General features: G+C 38.0%; 1 protein-coding gene across 5 annotated transcripts in view; it reads left to right on the forward strand.

Moving 5' to 3' along the window:
• Positions 1-648: 648 nt before the first annotated feature.
• Positions 649-18784, forward strand: part of LOC126380281 (tight junction protein ZO-1-like) — a 134795-nt gene continuing 116659 nt past the window's right edge. For 2 of the 5 annotated variants that reach the window (XM_050029562.1, XM_050029563.1), the window contains exon 1: positions 650-1043. In XM_050029562.1, coding sequence (XP_049885519.1) covers positions 752-1043 — 292 coding nt within the window. In that variant the 5' untranslated portion in view covers positions 650-751. Of the gene's footprint in view, positions 1044-18784 lie in introns of all 5 variants that reach the window. The other 3 variants (XM_050029569.1, XM_050029568.1, XM_050029564.1) reach the window with 2 other exon arrangements.

Here is an 18784-nt window from a genome sequence, read left to right on the forward strand (position 1 = left end):
TTTTATGCGTGCGTAGGTACTATTTAAAAATCTTTAGGAACATTATTTTAAAGTAGTCCTACGACTACGAATCTATGGTAAAATGTATTTATAAAATACAAACTAGGTATTTGCATCTAGAAATCTGGGATCTCCTTCGAGGTGAGTATTAAATCAAAGGATTTCAAAATCTATTGCTGCACATTATGTATAACGACTTACGGCTGCTGTGCCCATTCTTATATTTTATTTTAAGCTTATAAAGCCCAACTATGTCCTACAGAAATCTGGGCAGTCTAAACGTAGTTTATATGTATATTTATAGTTGGGTAGATAGATAGGTACCTACGCACATATTTCACAAGATTAAAATTAAGAGTTATAATAACAATTACCTACTTATTTATTATTAATGCTGATGAGTGCATGCATACACGACAGTCATCAGAGATTATTGTTTTCTGATAACAAAGCTTTGTTAGCGAGATCCGAGAAGTGATGTAGATCACGGCGGCGCGGCGCGGCGCTATGTTTATAAAATGGTAACCTGAGAACTGTCTCCAAGTAGTTGGAGGTAAAAAGTCATAAAGGGGCCTCGAACACAAGCCATGTGGTCGTATAGTGGAGCAGCCGCCTCGGGTTCAAACTCACAAAGCGGCGGCGCGGCGCAGGCGCAGGCGGCAGCGCGCGAGCACGTTCGCTTGCATCTGTTCTCACTTTGAATGGGCCGATTCAATGGCAGCCTTTTTTCTTCCGTTTAGTTAGTTGAACGATGGCAGCGGCCGGCGACGTATGTGCCGGCCTCATACGACACAAAGTTACGCTCCTCCGAGAGCTTAGCGATACAAATATACTGGACGTTTTAGTTAAAAAAGGCCTTTTTAGCCTGAGTGACCTTGAGCTGATAACTGGCGCTGCTGACTCAGACAAATGTAATTATTTCGTGGAAGTTGTTAGTAAACACAATGGTGCCAAGTTGAGTGACTTGTGTTCCGTGATGGAGAAGGAATGCCCGAAGCTGTTTAAGGAGCTTCTGAATGACAGACACAGATTCATACTTAACGGTGAGTTGATTACCTATCTATCGTTTAAATCTTTTTATTTTTATATAAGTAGGTAAGTAGGTGCCTACTAAGTAGTTAGCTACTTCAATAATTATTATTTTTATTATGTAGGTAACTACTGTTTTTGATTTCATTGATAGTGCTGAGCGTATTTATATTATACCTAACAAATAGTTAAGAATAAGTGATCTTAATACTTAGGGAGTACCTACCTACAGTGTCGCAAGCGCAAAGTGTTTGAGGTAAAGAAACAGATGTTGCTTTGTTAAATAAATGTCGTTAATGAAAGAGACAGACTAAATTTTTGTGAAGAATATTAAACATACTAAGACAAGCTAAGTGACCGACCACATCGCATCTAAATCCATTGCATTGTTGCCAGCCTAATTGCGTGGAGACACGAACATCGCCGATATGAATTTGATTGAAAAATTGCATGACTGCTGTCCAAAATGAAGGGGAGAAGTCTGGAAACGTTCTCTAAAACTATTTCAATGCAATCTAGGTAGACATTTTTTTACTTGCTTTTGTTTGAGATTTGAAGTAGAGCAGCTTAGTCATGCCTATATTTCACTACCTTACTCATGCTGCTGCTATTCTGTTTTATCACGCTCACAATTTTCTTGTGAAGTGACAAAGAAAATTCTTATCTTTACCATAGAATAAACAGCCTTGACGTAACCGAGGTAATATTAGATTACTTAGGTATGGCATAAGTTACTTTATAAGCCCTAATGACCCTAAGACATAGGTGCAGAGTGTTACCTATAGTACTCATAACATATTGGTGTCTATTGGGTCTAATTTTAGTTTGACAGCTCTTCGGTACATTTGTGTCCTCCTTCACTAACAATATGTACAAGAAAGAGAAGGAGGTTCTTTTAGTTCTGTCAAATTAAGTCAAATTAAGTTAGTGATGAATCGACACCATTATACTCGTAGGTACATCGATGCATGTCAGAATTCTAATCGTGTCTTTTCTATTTCCTAAGATTTTGCTCGTAAGTATGGCAACCGGTCGTCATATAGACCCTGATAGAAACCCATTTGAAAAAAGAAGTACTTACCTATTTATTGAAGTTCTGGGGGCACATCGAAGTAATTCATCTAAAAAGCAATATTGCTATTCGAAATTTGTTTGCATTGCGCATTTACTTTTATATGCGCAAATATCAATGTCAAAATGAATTGCTTTAACGTGGCCATTTTAACCCCCCGCCCAAGTCAATCAAAGGATAGGATTTCCATCGATCTTGCATGATAGAAACTGAGTTACTCAAAGAGCCCTCAGTTTATAGTGTTATAACACAATGCGGGTGTAGGAAGTTATACGAGTGTACTACGAGAATCAATCGCCTATTGGGCATTTGTCCCACCGCCTCGAGGAAGCGATTAACTATAGACTATATTTTCTCTCTCGAGAAAGGAATAAAAATCCCGCGTCAGGAAAAGACATTTATAAGTTGATAATTCATGCACACTGCCGAAGAGAACGCTCTCGTCCTCGCTGCAGTAACAAGAGCTATCAAAAATTTGCTTAGAAAAGATAAAACTCTATAATTTCCAGGATCTTTTTTGTCACCGGATTTATATAACGGTACAACTTTACTTTGCTTCATCAAATCAGGAAACATACCCTTGTCAATACACATATTGAAAGTAACAGCTAGATATGGAGCTAGTGTATCAATGACGGCTGTAAAGGCTTTCACACTCATCCCAAACTAGTCCTTTGTTTTTTTTTTACTTTGATTTCTCTAAAGGTTTTTACAATAGTGTGCGGAGTTATATACTTAAATTTAAATTCTATTTCACAGAGTTAACTAACTCGCTTAGCCATACTCGCTCAACGATGCTCGCTCGGCGTTCAGACGGAACTCAGGTTTGCGCAGCCTCCGAAGCGAGTGGTGCGTGTTAACTCTCTTATAGCCTAGTGACAAACTATTGGAACTACGCACTCGCTTCTCGTTCCTCCGAAGAACGTAATGACGATCCTGACGGTCCGATTACTCTCGGCTCTAGGAGGCCAGTCAGCTCGTGACAACAAACACGGACCCCTACACCGACCTTATCGGCGTTCCTGACGTTTTCCCTCATTCAGAGCTTATCGCTATCGGCCTGCTCGGGTAATGCCAACTCTGAGCCGACGTTCGCGCTCACCCGGGCCAGGTCTTAAATTTGCAGCACTCAGTACTCCTCGTCTATTCGGCCACGTATTAAAAGCCATCTGAGGAAAATATAAATAAAAAGGTATAATGTCAAAAACAACTATAATATTGGCCATTTGATACGACATGATTCGTTTATAAAAAAACATCATAGAAGGAAAAAAATAAGGTAATAGAAGAGAAGGTGCAAGTCGTATTGTATGAGGAAGTGAAGGATTTGGCGGGAAGAAGAGGGGAATGGCGATTACTCGACCAACAAGAGCGGAACTCTTCAAAAAACTCGCTTCTCGCAGTTCTCGCTCATAGTTGGCGATGGAACATGTGCCTTAGAGCTGTCCACTTATAGGTAGGTACTACGATGATTATGAGTCATTCGTTCAATAAACTCTTTTAGAAGTAGTTACTTACTCTTTGCGAGCCATTTCTGAGTGGCCGAGAGTATACAATTTAAAAATAAGTGCTGTATTTTAGAAGAATAATGATTTAGCCGAACGACGACGAATGAGTTCAAATTGAACTTTGGGAAAATATCTTATTTCGACATGCTCCGAATAGTGATTAAACCGAATACCGAATATTATTCGGTTTGACTATCACCGAACCGAATATTCGGCCGAACTATCTGGTTCCGCGCTACGTTTATGGTAAATCAGTATTGATTGTCCAAAACTAAGATGATCCGTGCTTCGGAAGGCATGTTAAGCCGTTGGTCCCGCTTACTACTTACTGATGTAAGTACGTAGTCGTTACCTGAGTAAGTAAAAGTAAAAGTAAGTGCGCAATGCAAACAAATGTCAAATAGCAATATTGGTTTCTTAGATGAATTGCTTCGATATGGCCATTTTAACCTCCAGATCTGTTTTTAGCGACAAAGAAGTGCGACGAACTCATGACAATTGCCAACTGTTATTGTACTAAGAAAACAGTGGAACGCGGTCGTCTTGATTCCGAGAAATCACAATTTTACAAGATTATTTGGTTTGATAGCAAACTGGCACGTTCACTAAAAGATAGTCAAAATAAGTAAGGCGAGTCGTATATTGTAGAGTGGACAAGTTTGTTGGGCTATTTAGACTGTGACACTAGTCGCCTGGAAGAAATTGCTTTAGAGCAACGAGGCCGGTGTTTTGTACTCATTTTATGTTAAGTGTGTTCAAAACGAAGTTTGGCTTTGCCAGTCACATTTGAGCGCACGAGAGAAGAGACTGAGGTCGCTGTTGTCGGATACGACAAAGAGGACTAATATAACGTATATATATGTATGTCAAGTGTATAACGTATATTATGTTAAGTGTATATAATGTATATGTTAAGTGTATACTTATAATGTATAATGTTAAGTGTATAAGTCTGCGAAAGCCACGGTGATCCAAAATTCTTAATTGCCGCCGATCGTTGCTACGTGTGTGGTGACTATGCGCACAGAAACTGTCTTTTATATAACGAAGGTCCGGCGACCGCTGGCTCTTAGACTATAACTATGTAGTATTTGTTTATTCTATGTTATAACTCGAAAACAAGCGCGGTACTCAAGTAAGTTATAAAGCATAATCTTATTTAAGTATACATACTTGTATGTATTAATTGTGCTACATGTTAACGATCATTTTGGCCAGAAGTCAAGGTTGATAAAGATGACTTCTTTATCGCCTTACTGACCTCTTATCTCTCTTCTAACTATCTTACGCCCGCGGCTTCGCTCGCGATAAATTCGGGGTAACACGGTTACTCTTTCCTTATGTACCATTAGCATCCTACCTAGAAAACTGCGAAAAGTCCCATATAGTATAATTTTACCTCCTCTTTGAAGGGGTTGCAGGATTTCTACAAAAAAAAGATGCAAGATTTTTTTGTTAGTCACAAAAAGTCCGCTTACCAATTTTTATTTTTCTACTTGGCAAATTGCGGAACGCTCCATACAAACTTTCACCCCCCCCCCATATTAGGGAAGTGAGAGGTTAGAAAGAGACAAAATATAGACTATGTTACTCTCCATACCTTTAACTGTCTCCATTTAAAAAATCACGTCAATCTGTCGCTCCCTTTTGCCGTGAAAGACGGACAAACAAACATACACACAAACTTTCCCATTTATAATATTAGTTACGGATGGATGGACATGGAAACTGTTTGTGTCAGTTTATTGTTATTTGGAACTAAGAGTCAAGGCCCTATTACACTATCCGATCCATCGGGTCCGATGGTTTAGGTATAAAATGCACGAAAACTTTGAGGGATGATTCAGACCATGATTCTGAGTTGATAATAAGTGGAATTTTCTATCGCAAAAGTATAGAATTTAAAACAATTTAAAACCTAAAGAAAAAAACATGAATTTTGCGTCGGAAAATTTTACTTGGCATTAACTCAAAATCATGGTCTGAATCATCCCCCTTAGTGTTCGTTACGATGTTACAAACACCCTGTATATGGTTATTCCGCTCTTTCGATGTGTTATTAGCCACAGAATAGAAGAAAGAGGTTGGAAAGGCACTATCGCATTTTGTATGACAACCTCTGTCGCCGGTTCAACCCCGCTCTCTCAATTACTACTACTCCTGCAAACAGGTAACTACGACAGCCCGCTGAGCACGTGATAATCATTAAAAAGCGATCTAAGGTGCTTTTCCACCAGAGCTTTGCGAGTAAAATGTGTCGTACGAGGATGTGTAGCTGTGCTGTGGAAATGTGTAGGGGTTTCCACCAGAGCTGTGCGAGGTACATGTCTCGCACGATAAAGTGTAGCGGAGCTGCAAAAAGCGCAAATGTGCGGTGCGAAGCTGTGAAATCGTCGCAAACCTCGCAACATATTCCTCGCAGCACATTTCTCGCAACAAATTCCTCGCAACACATCCGTCGCAACACATCCTTCCCACACATTTCTCGCTTGTTTTGATTGTAGCATGACCTCGCTTCGCTAAACCCTTTTCCACCAGAGCTGAGCTGAGCGAGGCTAGGAAAATGAAGTGATTCTATTGGTGGTTTTTTTCCTCGCACACCGCTTAGCTACCTACCTCGCACAGCTCTGTCGGAAAAGCAGCCTCACTGTTCAAATACAAAATCACATAAGAATCAATTTCAAACATCTAAGCAAATGTAAATTAGCTATTCATAGATATTGCATCATAGTGCATTTATGGCCATGGTCGCATCCCACTAACAACCATACATATACTTGAATAGGAACCTACATTTTATAACATAATGACAGTAGTAATATATTGCTTGCAAGGTGATGATCGATAGTCTCGGTAGATCCGGACGACCAGATTACTCTAGCCATAGAGGCGGCCAATCAGCTCGCCTCACCAAACATTTTTTTTTTCGTTAGTGGTAGATCTGTCTTATTTAGTACATAATTTATCTTGAAACTAGTAGGTACACGATCCAATTTTGCCTCATGACAAACTGCGAGTATACTAAGTATCCTTATGGCAAACTGCGAATAAAGTAAGTTGGTACCTACTATCTAAAATGTCAATCTAAAGTAGTGTGGCTGGACAGAATGTGATGAGCCATACACAGTTTTTTATTTAAGTATTATTAAAAAGTTAAAAGGTGTAAGTTAAAAATATATTCAGCGAAGTAAGGGTATCAAGGTGTAATTTGTTAAAGGCTAATAAACATTTACACAATGGCCTAATATAAACAGCAATTAAAAAGTAAGTACCGTTAAAGAATTTTGCATTAAAATGTTTTAAAATAAAAAAATATTTTTCTCGAAATGTCACAGAATAATACAGCCAAGGTTGCTCTATGAATACAGCAGCTGCATAATTGATGATCTAGAAGTTCAGTAGAAGTCCGTTAGTCGTTAATAAGTTTTTTGACATTCATAGATTAAAATGTTGATGACAATTTAAATTCTATGTCCATATTAAGTGAGATGAAAGAATTTGCAATAAGTAATAAGTACTACGCATGGCACGTGGAAGCACATGCGCACGACCACCTGCAAGCTATTTACGAAATGCAAATGGCGCCCAACAGCTGTCTTTTTTCTTTACTATATTTTAATTTCTCATTTTTTTTTAAATCTTAATTTAAAGAGCTTAGTTACTACTGCCTATGTCGCTCTGTAACAATTTCAAATATTTTAATTAAAAAAAAATTGCAAGATGAGTGTTAGAGTTTAAGTTGTTAGAGCTGAAGTAGAATTTAAAAGTTGTTAGAGTTTAAGAATTAGAGTTAGGGTTCTGAAACCCCGATAAATTATCGCAGTTTTAAACCCACTCTGTCTTTTATGTGAGTACTTTATTTTGCAAATTTTTGTAACGCGTCACTACATCTAAAAACAAGACAAGACAGACACAATTTTTGTAAAATAAATAAAGCAGGTTTACAATCAAGATTTTTATTTTTAAATCATTTTTAAATAGATAGTTACAAGCTTGGTGTGGGCATATAGATAATTTTACGATGGATGTAGGTACGTCTGACTACCCCATTGAGATACAGTCGCGAGCTTATGCTGTTGTTATTGTAAATAGTTACAATATTTTATCGAATGGGTCAACTCAGTCTTTTGGTCTAACGCAGGTGGTAAAAAAGAGAGAAAGTTATATGGCGTACCTAAGTACCAACTCAACCTTAAGGCGAAATGATAAAAAATAAATTAACGGTTGTTTATGAAGAATAATTAATTAGACATTTAAATGCTTTTGTGGGTATTTTATTAATTATCGTCATAGCAGTTACGTCTTGAGAAATGAAACCCCTGTTCTTTATCATAGCAAGATGGAGCATTCCTCTCCATCCTTGCATTCCTGCGATAACTCTAGGGTTGGCTCATTGAAACTATTATCAATATTTAATATTATTATAAGGGGTTGGGGGAGGAGGAGGGGGGTATTTCTCTAACAGTCTCTGAAACTACCGAACCCACTAAAACCTGGAATTAGTTATTAATAAGTTGTGCCTTGTGTCTCTCTTCATGTTGTCTTACGTACTTATGTTAAATACAATAAATTATTAAAATAAATATTAACACAAATGTAGAAGGATATTGTTTAAATTATTTTTGTTATAGGTACCTATATTGTAGAATCTAAACAATATTTAAAGCTTATCATGAAATATCAGACATGTACTATTGTCTTTTTAATACTTACTTTTTAAATGTATCGACCGGCATTTTTACAACGTATCTATGTATTTATAGAAGATTTTTTTTATAGAAGGAAAAATTGAAGGGAAGAGAGGAAGGGGTAGACCTAGGATAACATTTATGAAACAAATAAAAGAGAAGGTGCAGGTCGTGTCGTATCGGGAGGTGAAGGTTTTGGCGGGAAGAAGAGAGGAATGGCGATTACTCCACCGACAAGAGCGCAGCTCTTAAATAGAGAGAGAGAGAGATCTATGTATTTAAAATCGCATTATTTAAAGAAGCCCAATCATACAAAACTACCATTTTTCTTTTGTAAAAATGTGGTGTTCTTAGAAGACTAGGTTGTCAAATACCCTATCCCGTAAAATTCCGACAATCTGTCAACCCTAAAGCAGCAGGTAGCAACAAAAAGCTGGGTTCATACACTCGACTCATCGCGTCTGTTCCCATGGTCCGTTCACACGCGCCGTCACACCCCGTGCGCTTTCGTAATAGTGTCTTAAATGGCCCTAGTAGGGTAGGGCGGCCTATGACCTCATCAAAATACAATAGAAGGATGTCGACTCTATTTTACTTGCTTTTTAATGTGAATATGGCCATAAAATTATAGCGAGTATCAGTGTTCGAATTAAAATTCCAATTTTAAATTCATGAATAAGAAAAAAGCTATAAGTACATACCTATCTATACATGCGTAAGTGGCATGTGCTTCGTTTAAATTCTGCAATTGAAATAGTTATCAAAAATAAAAATATCATATGGCATTAATAAAATACTTACACTATTCTAATTTTGAAACAATAATCTGATTTTATCATTAATTGAGAGAAGTGTGTCAGGATCGAAGCAAATGGAATTCTATAGTCTCTGCTTACCCCGGTGGGAAATAGGCGTGAATTTATTTATGTATGTATGTATCATTAATTGACCAGAAAACACAAACAATGAAACAAATTCAGGGGGGTTAAAATAGCCACATCGAAGCATTTCATCTAAGAAAGCAATATTCAAATCTAATTGCAATAATGCTTTCTTAGATGAATTACTTCGATGTGGTCATTTTATCCAAGAAATTCATCTTAGCAATTCATCTAAGAAAGCAAAATTCAAATCAAATCAAATTGCAATATTGCCTTCTCAGATGAATTGCATCGATGTGGCCATTTTAACCCCCCAGATATAAAACTTTGTAAACAAGCTTTTGAAATAGTTAATTATTATTATAAGTAAACAGGTTAATAATTCTCATAGCCGCGTCGGTTACGCTCAAAATCAAAAATTGATTTAATTTTATCGAATCGTTACGCTAGTCTCACTGCTACGGAAACGTGCATAACAATTTTAAACAAATAAGTACGTACTATACGTAACAATTTGAAAAAGAAAACAGCCAGTGTTCTTACTATTAAAGAGTTTTTACAATGGGAATATTCCCACTTTGGGCACGGCACATCATATGCGCATCAAATATTGATGTTACAAATTGTATAAAAATATTACAGGTATCATTCTCGAATCTGTATCAATACAGGTTGAAAGAATGATAGAAACATTTATTAGTTTACTCGTGAACGGCCTCTGTGGTCCAGTGGTTGAGCGTTGGTCTCATGATCCGGAGGTCCAGGGTTCGAATCCCGGTGGGGACAAATTAAAATATATCTTTATTCAGTAGGTAACATAGTTACACTTTAAATCGTCAATTTTTACATAACAAACATGTCACCCGCCTAAAACTACTGCAACTTCTCACAACCTGTATAGCCGGGGAAAATAAGCTGCCAGAAAAACCTCGGCACAGGGCTCTAGACGTTCTTAAAAAAAAAACGATATAAGAATAAAAGACATAAAAATCACTTTGTGATCCCTAGTTTGGTTAGGACATTGCAGGCTGATTGTCCGACAGTAAGATGGTCCGTGCTTCGGAAGGTACGTTAAGCTGTTGGTCCCGGTTACTATGTACTGATGTATGTATGTAGTAGTTACATGAGCCATGTCAGGGGCCTTTGGCGACTCAGTAATAACTCTGAAACCCGGGTTGATGTGGTTGGTAATCCACCTCATAACCCACACGATAAGAAGAAGATTAGGTAGTAAGTACTTTTTAAAGTTCTTATATATGTATTTATTTGTTTGCTACTTCACACCCGCCATCTTTGATCTTTGCATATTTTCCTCATCTTGTGGTTGCCGGCCTGTACGTAAGTCGCCTTATATACAACATACATACATACATAAACTCACGCCTATTTCCCACCGGGGTAAGCAGAGACTATAGAATTCCATTTGCTTCGATCCTGACACACTTCTCTTGCTTCCTCCACATTCATCAATCGCATCATACACGCACGGGGCGGTTCAGAGTAGATCGTATTAAACCTTTTCTAAGGACATCTTGGACATTTTCTAAGGATGAGGAGCTCGGTGGCGCAGCGGTTAACGCGCTCGGTCTGCGTTTGTTGAAGTAAAGCAACTTTCGCAAAGGCCGGTCATAGGATGGGTGACCACAAGAAAAAAGTTTTCATCTCGAGCTCCTCCGTGCTTCAGAAGGCACGTTAAGCCGTTGGTCCCGGCTGCATTAGCAGTCGTTAATAACCATCAATCCGCACTGGGCCCACGTGATGGTTTAAGGCCCGATCTCCCTATCCATCCATAGGGAAGGCCCGTGCCCCAGCAGTGGGGACATTAATGAGCTGATGGTGTTGATGAAGGACATCTCCATCTATATAACTCTTGTCTTTTTATTTTAGTTCAGAATTTTAATTTACTCTCAATCTAAAAGACTGACTAGGTAGTACTTAATACACAACGGATTCGCCAGGAATGCAGTGTTGGTATGCCTGAACTAATTAATTAATTCGATTAGGTCTCAGATGACCTCAGCCGTGCTAATTTTGCTCATTGGACTAATTCCGTTATTATTGTCAATCAAGGCAGTCACATCTAAAGGTGATGACATTATTTAGGCATAATACTTATATGTACCTATATACAGGGTGTTAGTGACACCGTAACGAATACTAAGGGGGATGGTTCAGACCATGATTCTGTGAATATCAAGTGGAATTTTCCGTTGCAAAATTCATTTTTTAATTATTTTTAGTTCCATACTTTAGCGACGGAAAATTCCACTTGATGTCAACATCCTGTATATATGCGATCGATCTTTACGCCTCCTTGGTTGGGAACGCAGTAAGTAGGTACATAACGCGTAGAGCAGTGTGCGTCGCGCGATTATTTCAAACATACAACACTCTTGACGTGCATGCACATATTAGCGTCGTCACGTGCGTTTTATTTACACGTAAAGACAACAAGTATTGGCCCCGATTCCTGTATCCGTCGAAAAGGAAAGGGACGGGTGATTGACAATTCGCACATCTAGTTCTTAAAAGTCATAAATGTCAAAAAATCTGAAATTGAGTTAACTTAGTAATTAACGTAGATATGGCAAAACAAAAATCGTTAAAGCGCTCTACTGTAAAATTAAAAAAATTACATTTATGACTTTAAAGAACTAGATGTGCGAATTGTTAATTATAAAATGAATGAGTGAAGTGTGAATAACCCGGCCGAATAAAATAGGCATCTCGCTGATACGAAACCCGTTTGAAGGGCTTTTGAAATTTCTTCTTAAAATTGACGTGTGTTCCATAAATTTTATGCCTGTCGATCACCCGTCCCTTTCCTTTTCGGCGGATAAAAAAATGACAGTATAAGTTAAAATAAAATTATGTAGCCAAATCAATCCTCTAATGGGGAGCGCTAAGGGCTCTTACTGGGTTGAAAATTCTCATAGTGTCCCCGATTGTTTTTTAAACATTTCGACGAAATGGTGAATGTAACTAAACATAACTAAGTACGCTCCATTTTGTTATGGAATATTCCATAAGTTAAGTCTCACAATTTGTCACGTCTCTGTCACCTTTAATCATTAATGTTTAAAAACATAAAATTTTGAGTGTGGATCAGTCACTATTGTCACTGTTGTATAGGTACGGGAATCAGCACGATTATTCCTCTAATAATAAATTCTTTCTTTCTTTCTTTTCTTTTTCTTTATTTAACTATAAGAAGGGTTAAAAGTTAAAAAGAAGAAGAAAGAAAGCACTCGCCGTAGCGGGATTCGCCGTTCGGAGAGTCGCTGTCAACGCTACAATTCAAGGGGACACCACAGTAACAAATATAAAACAATGCACGGAATAACACATAACTTACAATAAAAACACCCAAGAAAAAACAACTTACACTACAGAGTACAAATAAATAGAGAGTAAACATTATGACAAATTATAATTTTGTGTATGGACTTGTCAACAATGGTGGTGTCCTTTATAAAAGGGCCTCACTTTGCATAAGCCGCGGCGCGAGCCACGACGCTGGTATTCTGTGGACCCTGCTAGGTTAGGGACGGAAATAGAATAGAATAGAATAGAATAGAATAGAATCATTTTATTTAGGTATAGAAATCGTGTCTCCCACAAATAAGACATCGGCTAAGTATATTAAATACATCCTATAATGGTGCTAATTCCTGTAAATATCATCTAATTTTATTTTAAGTTATATCTGTCATTTTCTTATCCGCCGAAAAGGAAAGGGACGGGTAATCGACAAGCATAAAATTTATGGAACACACGTCAATTTTAAGCACAAATCTAAACCAACCGTCTAAAAATTTTACGTCAGTCAATAACCCGACACATTAATTTACTCATTCTTCCTAAAGTTAAGAGCTGTGAATCATCCGTCCCTTTCCTTTTCGACGGATATGAAAATGACGGATATAACTTAAAATAAAATTAGGCGGTGTCTCCAGGAATCGGGGCCATTATATACTTAAACTATGAAAGGTAGTATACAAAAACATACATTAAAAACGTGTATGTGTGCAGTAGCTGTAGTACTATACCTGGAAGAAATACAACAATACGTAATTACAAAATAATGCATATAAAATAATCAGATAAAAAAAAAACATAAACATCCTATACACTGCTGGGCACAGGCCGAACAGACAGGAAAATAAATAGAAAAAAAAAACAGTCGAAAAAAAAAACAGAAAAAAAATCAAATAAATAATCATACATAATTATTTATGTTCCTCTAGTTATTAAATAACTTGTAATGTAAGTATATCCTCATTGGTTTTTAAAAGATGTGTTGCTGTTGTAGTTTCTTGTCATTTCTTCTCCTCAGCCATAACACCTTGCGAAATGACCTAAATTCAAAAATGTTACATTTACCTTCAACAAGTTTATCCATGATAATTACGTTGAATAAATGATTCTGATTTCTGATTAGATAAATAAATAAATAAAGATATGTTAGAATGTGTTTCGAGTTAGTGTGTGTGCGGATTTGAATGAAAGTACGTAGTATTATTTGCATCCCAAACCGGTTTAGCCGTAGTAAAAACGTTGTATAAACCAAAATTGTCAAGCAACTGAACATTAGAAGTAATATTGGCTAACTTTGGAACAAGCCAAAAGGTCGACAATATCGAATATGCCATTAATACTGAGTCGTGCTAATAGTAAGTAAAGTTATTCTTATCGGTTCGAGTTAACTGCTGGACAAATAAGAATGAACGGTCGTTATTGGTCGGTTTTGTCGACACGAACTCTTATCGCCCTCGTTATCGCTTTGGCGATATTTGTGAGAACTTCTAACGGCTCTGTGTGAGTCATTAATCGTATGTATCCCGTATAATAGTAGTTTAAATCTAGACACGCGGTAGCGTGTCAAGCCAAGTTCATTACTATTGTCCAGATTCCATGAAAATACAATTTAGATGTCACTGTGGTAATGTTCACAGGATTTGGGAGCGCGGACTCGAACTAGGGATGTGAATAAATAATCGATTTTTACTTAAATCGATTAATAAAAAATATTAATCGATTTTTACGAGTCAATTTTTCTGACTGAAATAATCGATTATAAAATAATCGATTGTAGAAATCACTCACACAAACCGATGTTTCGCGCCATCTATATCAGTGAACGTGAACTTGGTTGATTGGCCGAGGCTCGAACCCGGTACGAGACTTGCACCAGTGAGGTGTTAATTCAATTTATCTTACGTGCAGTTTTTACTAACACAGTTGGCTCGACCGTTATATAGACGGCGATACAGCTCACCACCTATCACGTTGGTCAGAAATCAGAATCATTTATTCAACGTAATTCATCATCATCAGCCCATTGACGTCCCCTCTGCTGGGGCACGGGCCTTCCCTATGGATGAATAGGTAGATCGGGCCTTAACCCATCACGCGGGCCCAGTGCGGATTGATAGTTATTAACGACTGCTAATGCAGCCGGAACCAACGGCTTAACGTGCCTTCCGAAGCACGGAGGAGCTCGAGATGAAAACGTTTTTTTGTGGTCACCCATCCTATGACCGGCCTTTGCGAAAGTTGCTTAACTTCAACAATCACAGACCGAGCGCGTTTACCGCTGCGCCACCGAGCTCCTCAACGTAATTATCACGGACACATCTTTTAAATCAATGAGGGTACATTACAAGTTATTTAATAACTAGAGGAACACATTCAATACCAGACATTTTTACCATTTAAGTAGTCATTAATCTTATAATAAGCTTTTTTACATAAAGAAAGCCTCACGTGAGCTTTGAATATATTTTCTTTGTCTAAAGGTCTAAAGAAAGCTCGGTGTTCATCTTGCCATGGATGTACCTGTGACTACCCCAATTTGGATATAGGATATGTGTATGTCTAGCAGATGTAAAAGTCTACTAGGTAAACTTTATTTCCATCTGCCACAATAAGCACATTGACCATATTGTCACGAGTATAATTTGTTTTGTTTACTCTTTACGCAGCTGTCGATAACTTAATTATCTACGTGACAAAAAGTCGGGATCCTTCACTAATTTCCTGGGCAGCTTGGCACCCAAAGGGTCCTATTCTTGAGTCACTCGCTACGCACTACGGAGCGTTACAAAGCAATATCGGTTGGTAATTGAGCATTATTTTTAATTTTACACGGTACAAGTCGGCCATCGAACCTTGCACGTCTCATCGGCACCTTGTCCAATGCGTTTTATGGTTCGAGCGTGTTCCTGAGAGGTCAACAGTGTCGACCACCGCATCGCGAATCGAAGGATCATTCTGTTGTCTTTCCAGGAACTGTGTTAATATAACATAATAAAGCTCACGGCTATATCCCAATTGTAGTAATCAGAGGTACATCCCTCGCAAGATGAACTAACTGCCCACGTCTCACTGAGTTACACCAACGTGATCGGCGGTGAGCCGTATCGCCGTCGATAATGGTCGAGCCAACTGTGTTAGTGAAAACTGCACTTTGCAAACCGAACTGATACAACCCACGAGATCACTGCGATCTTGTCAGATCTATTGTAATCTAAATCCCTAAATTTAAAAATCCTCCTCTAGACCGATCCGTTCGAAGAGATTCAGCATCTTTTTGGGAGAAAGCTCCATGTCCATTATGTGGCCCCCAAGTGGACGGAAACTGCACTTAGGTTGTTGTTGGTTGTAGTTTATTTTTATGTTGTTCGTCTTTTGAATCTGGTACTAATACTAGGTTAAGCTTTTTGTTACTAACTAAATATGTACTTGTTTCCGAAATAAATATTTTGAATTTGAATTTTGAATTTGAATTTAATTAATAACTCATTGGTGCCAGAAGTCCGGTACCGGGGTTCGAACTAGGACTCCCCGTTTAAGAAGCTAGCCGGTGAACCACAGGATACAGGACAGTGACTATTTATTTAGAATTTTCATACTGCGAGTATAATATTATTAAGTTCGCCTACCTAACACACATAACATATAGAGAACAATACTTCGTATAGAAATAATCGATAGACCACAGCACCTCGGTAGGATTGTGCTTACAGTTCCTTGTCGGAGGCTTGGAAATCCTTCATTGCTGCACATCTCTCACTATCACACGAACTTTAGAAAGAACAGCTTTTTACTGCGATGTTCCATATTATTTAATAACTAAGTCATGACTTGAAATTGGACCTATTTGCTGGCAGCATTCAAGGTGCTAAAAAGCTTGTTAGAGACTTCGTTTCCTCTATTGTTTAGACATTCTTAATTTTAAGGACTTTTCCATTTGCATAAGGTGTTAGAACAATATTGTAAAATTTTGTGTCTTGTTTACAATCTGTGGAAGCTTGTTAATGGTTTTGGATATGAAGTTAGTGTGTAACATTGTAAATTTAGCTGTAAGCTCTCCAAATTAAATAATAAAAAAAAATAGAAAGGTAACCTCTCCGCCCCGCACCAATTCGTATCCGGCGCCGACCTTACCCCCTCTGGGTGCAAACTTTAGCCATAGAATAAGCAATACAATGGTGCTAATTCCTGTAAACACCATCTAATTTTATTTTAAGTTATATCTGTCATTTTCTTATCCGCCGAAAAAGAAAGGGACGGGTAATCGACAAGCATAAAATTTATGGAACACACGTCAATTTTAAGCACAAATCTAAAACAACCGTCTAAAATTTTACATTGGACAATAACCTGACAGACTTATGTTGACAGCACACGTCAAACGATTTGCATACCAGCGAGATACCTTTTTGATTTGCCCGGGTTATTCATTCATTTACTCATTCTTCCTAAAATTAAGAGCTGTCGAGAAAACGTCCCTTTCCTTTTCGGCGGATAAGAAAATGACAGGTATAACTTAAAGTAAAATTAGGAGGTGTCTGCAGGAATCGGGGCCATTATCTAGACACGCGGTAGCGTGTCAAGCCAAGTTCAAGAAACAGATTACTATTTAGTTAAAGTGGCCGAAAGCCACTAAGGAGTAAGGGGGAGCCCGCAGACTCTGTCTCGTTCGCACCTATGCGATCGGCGGCACACGGTAAAAATAAAATTTTGAAAACTTCTTAGTCACTCTAATAATTAAGATCAGTGTCTGTAATTTTCTAATAATGCACTCATTAATGCTGTTAATTTCATAGAATTTCCGTGATTGCATTGTTTGGTTCAGTCCTGTGTTCCCAGGGTTCGATCCCACGTACCCGTGTACTTGATATTATTAAGTTTATCAATGTACCTAAAGAAACACCGCGCGGCTCATACCTAGAAGCAATAGACACATTTTTAATATCGGTATTCTTTTTTTCTATTTTTTGTTTTATTGTAAAACTGAATATCCTAATATTACTTATCTCAAAAATAAAACGAATTCTGTTGCGATTTTCTACAGCAAAACGTTGACTCTTGCAATTAAGTTCATTCCGGATTGATTTTGTTAACTAAAATCCATAGAGTAGTACCACGGATGACTAAAATCACATCAAAGTGTAATTTGTGTACAATTATTATTCTTTCCCGAAGCTAAAACCAGCCTAATTACAGGTTAGGTTACATACCTACTCTCGAAAACACATTTCTCGAATCCTATGTGGGTTTTGTGTCCTTTCACGATATTATCCGTCACCACGTCCGTTGAGCACGTGATAATCATTACACAGTCATGATTTTAGCCCTTTTGATTTGGAATATCACTCATTAGACGGTAAAATAAATTTATTGTCCTTGTCATGCAACTAAGTACTTACATACATTAAGACAAAGACAATAATAATGAACTCAGTGCATAGACCAAGGCATAACAGGGTTATGAGTCGCTAGTTGATTTGTATGATTGCCAAGCATTAGTTATGCGAATAACAAATAAGATTTCCAGTAACATCGGCTAGCGACAGTTAACGACGAGTTCCTGCAGTAGTAACATGTACGGTCACGAGCATTATTGTATACACTATGGTACCATGTCACATTATCTTTTTTGACAAATTGAACTGTAAGTCTCACTAATTATCAAATATGTTAGAGCGATAGGGTTCTAAAGTGGGTACAGGATGATACTCATGACTGTACTTAGAAATCGACTCATGTGAAGTGTTGCGTAGTTTCGTAATCCGATACCGATGGATGGCCGCAGTTTCCTCTCTGCCAACCGAGAACAATGACAGCCGCACGTGGATATATCCCTTTATGACGGGCGTCGCTTGTTACATTGATGTTGTAAGTCAATCCCTACAAGTAGTATAATCTAGACACTCAAGAGCATGGCAAGCCAAGTTCAAGTAACAGAACTGGCAAACAGCACCGTGTCTAATATTACACGACCCATTTGGAGCCTCTTTTGATCCCCACTCCTCACCAGGCTATGTTAACTAGCGCGTCTATACGAGGTATTGTTTCCAAAAAGATTATCAAAAAAGACGCTTACGTGGTTTTCATAATATAAGCCCATATTATTGAGCTGTTCGAACTCGAAGGCTACCCTGAAGTTCTTCTTATCGTGTCGGTTGTGAGGTGGAATAACAGCCTCATAAACCCTGGTGTCAGGGTTATGATTGAGCCGCCGAAGGCTCATGTAACGATTACTCACATCAGTAAATAGTAACCGGGACCAACAGCTTCACTTCCGAAGCACGCCCACCC

This window comes from Pectinophora gossypiella, chromosome Z, assembly GCF_024362695.1.
Source record: "Pectinophora gossypiella chromosome Z, ilPecGoss1.1, whole genome shotgun sequence".
Classification (NCBI taxonomy): Eukaryota; Metazoa; Arthropoda; class Insecta; order Lepidoptera; family Gelechiidae; genus Pectinophora; species Pectinophora gossypiella.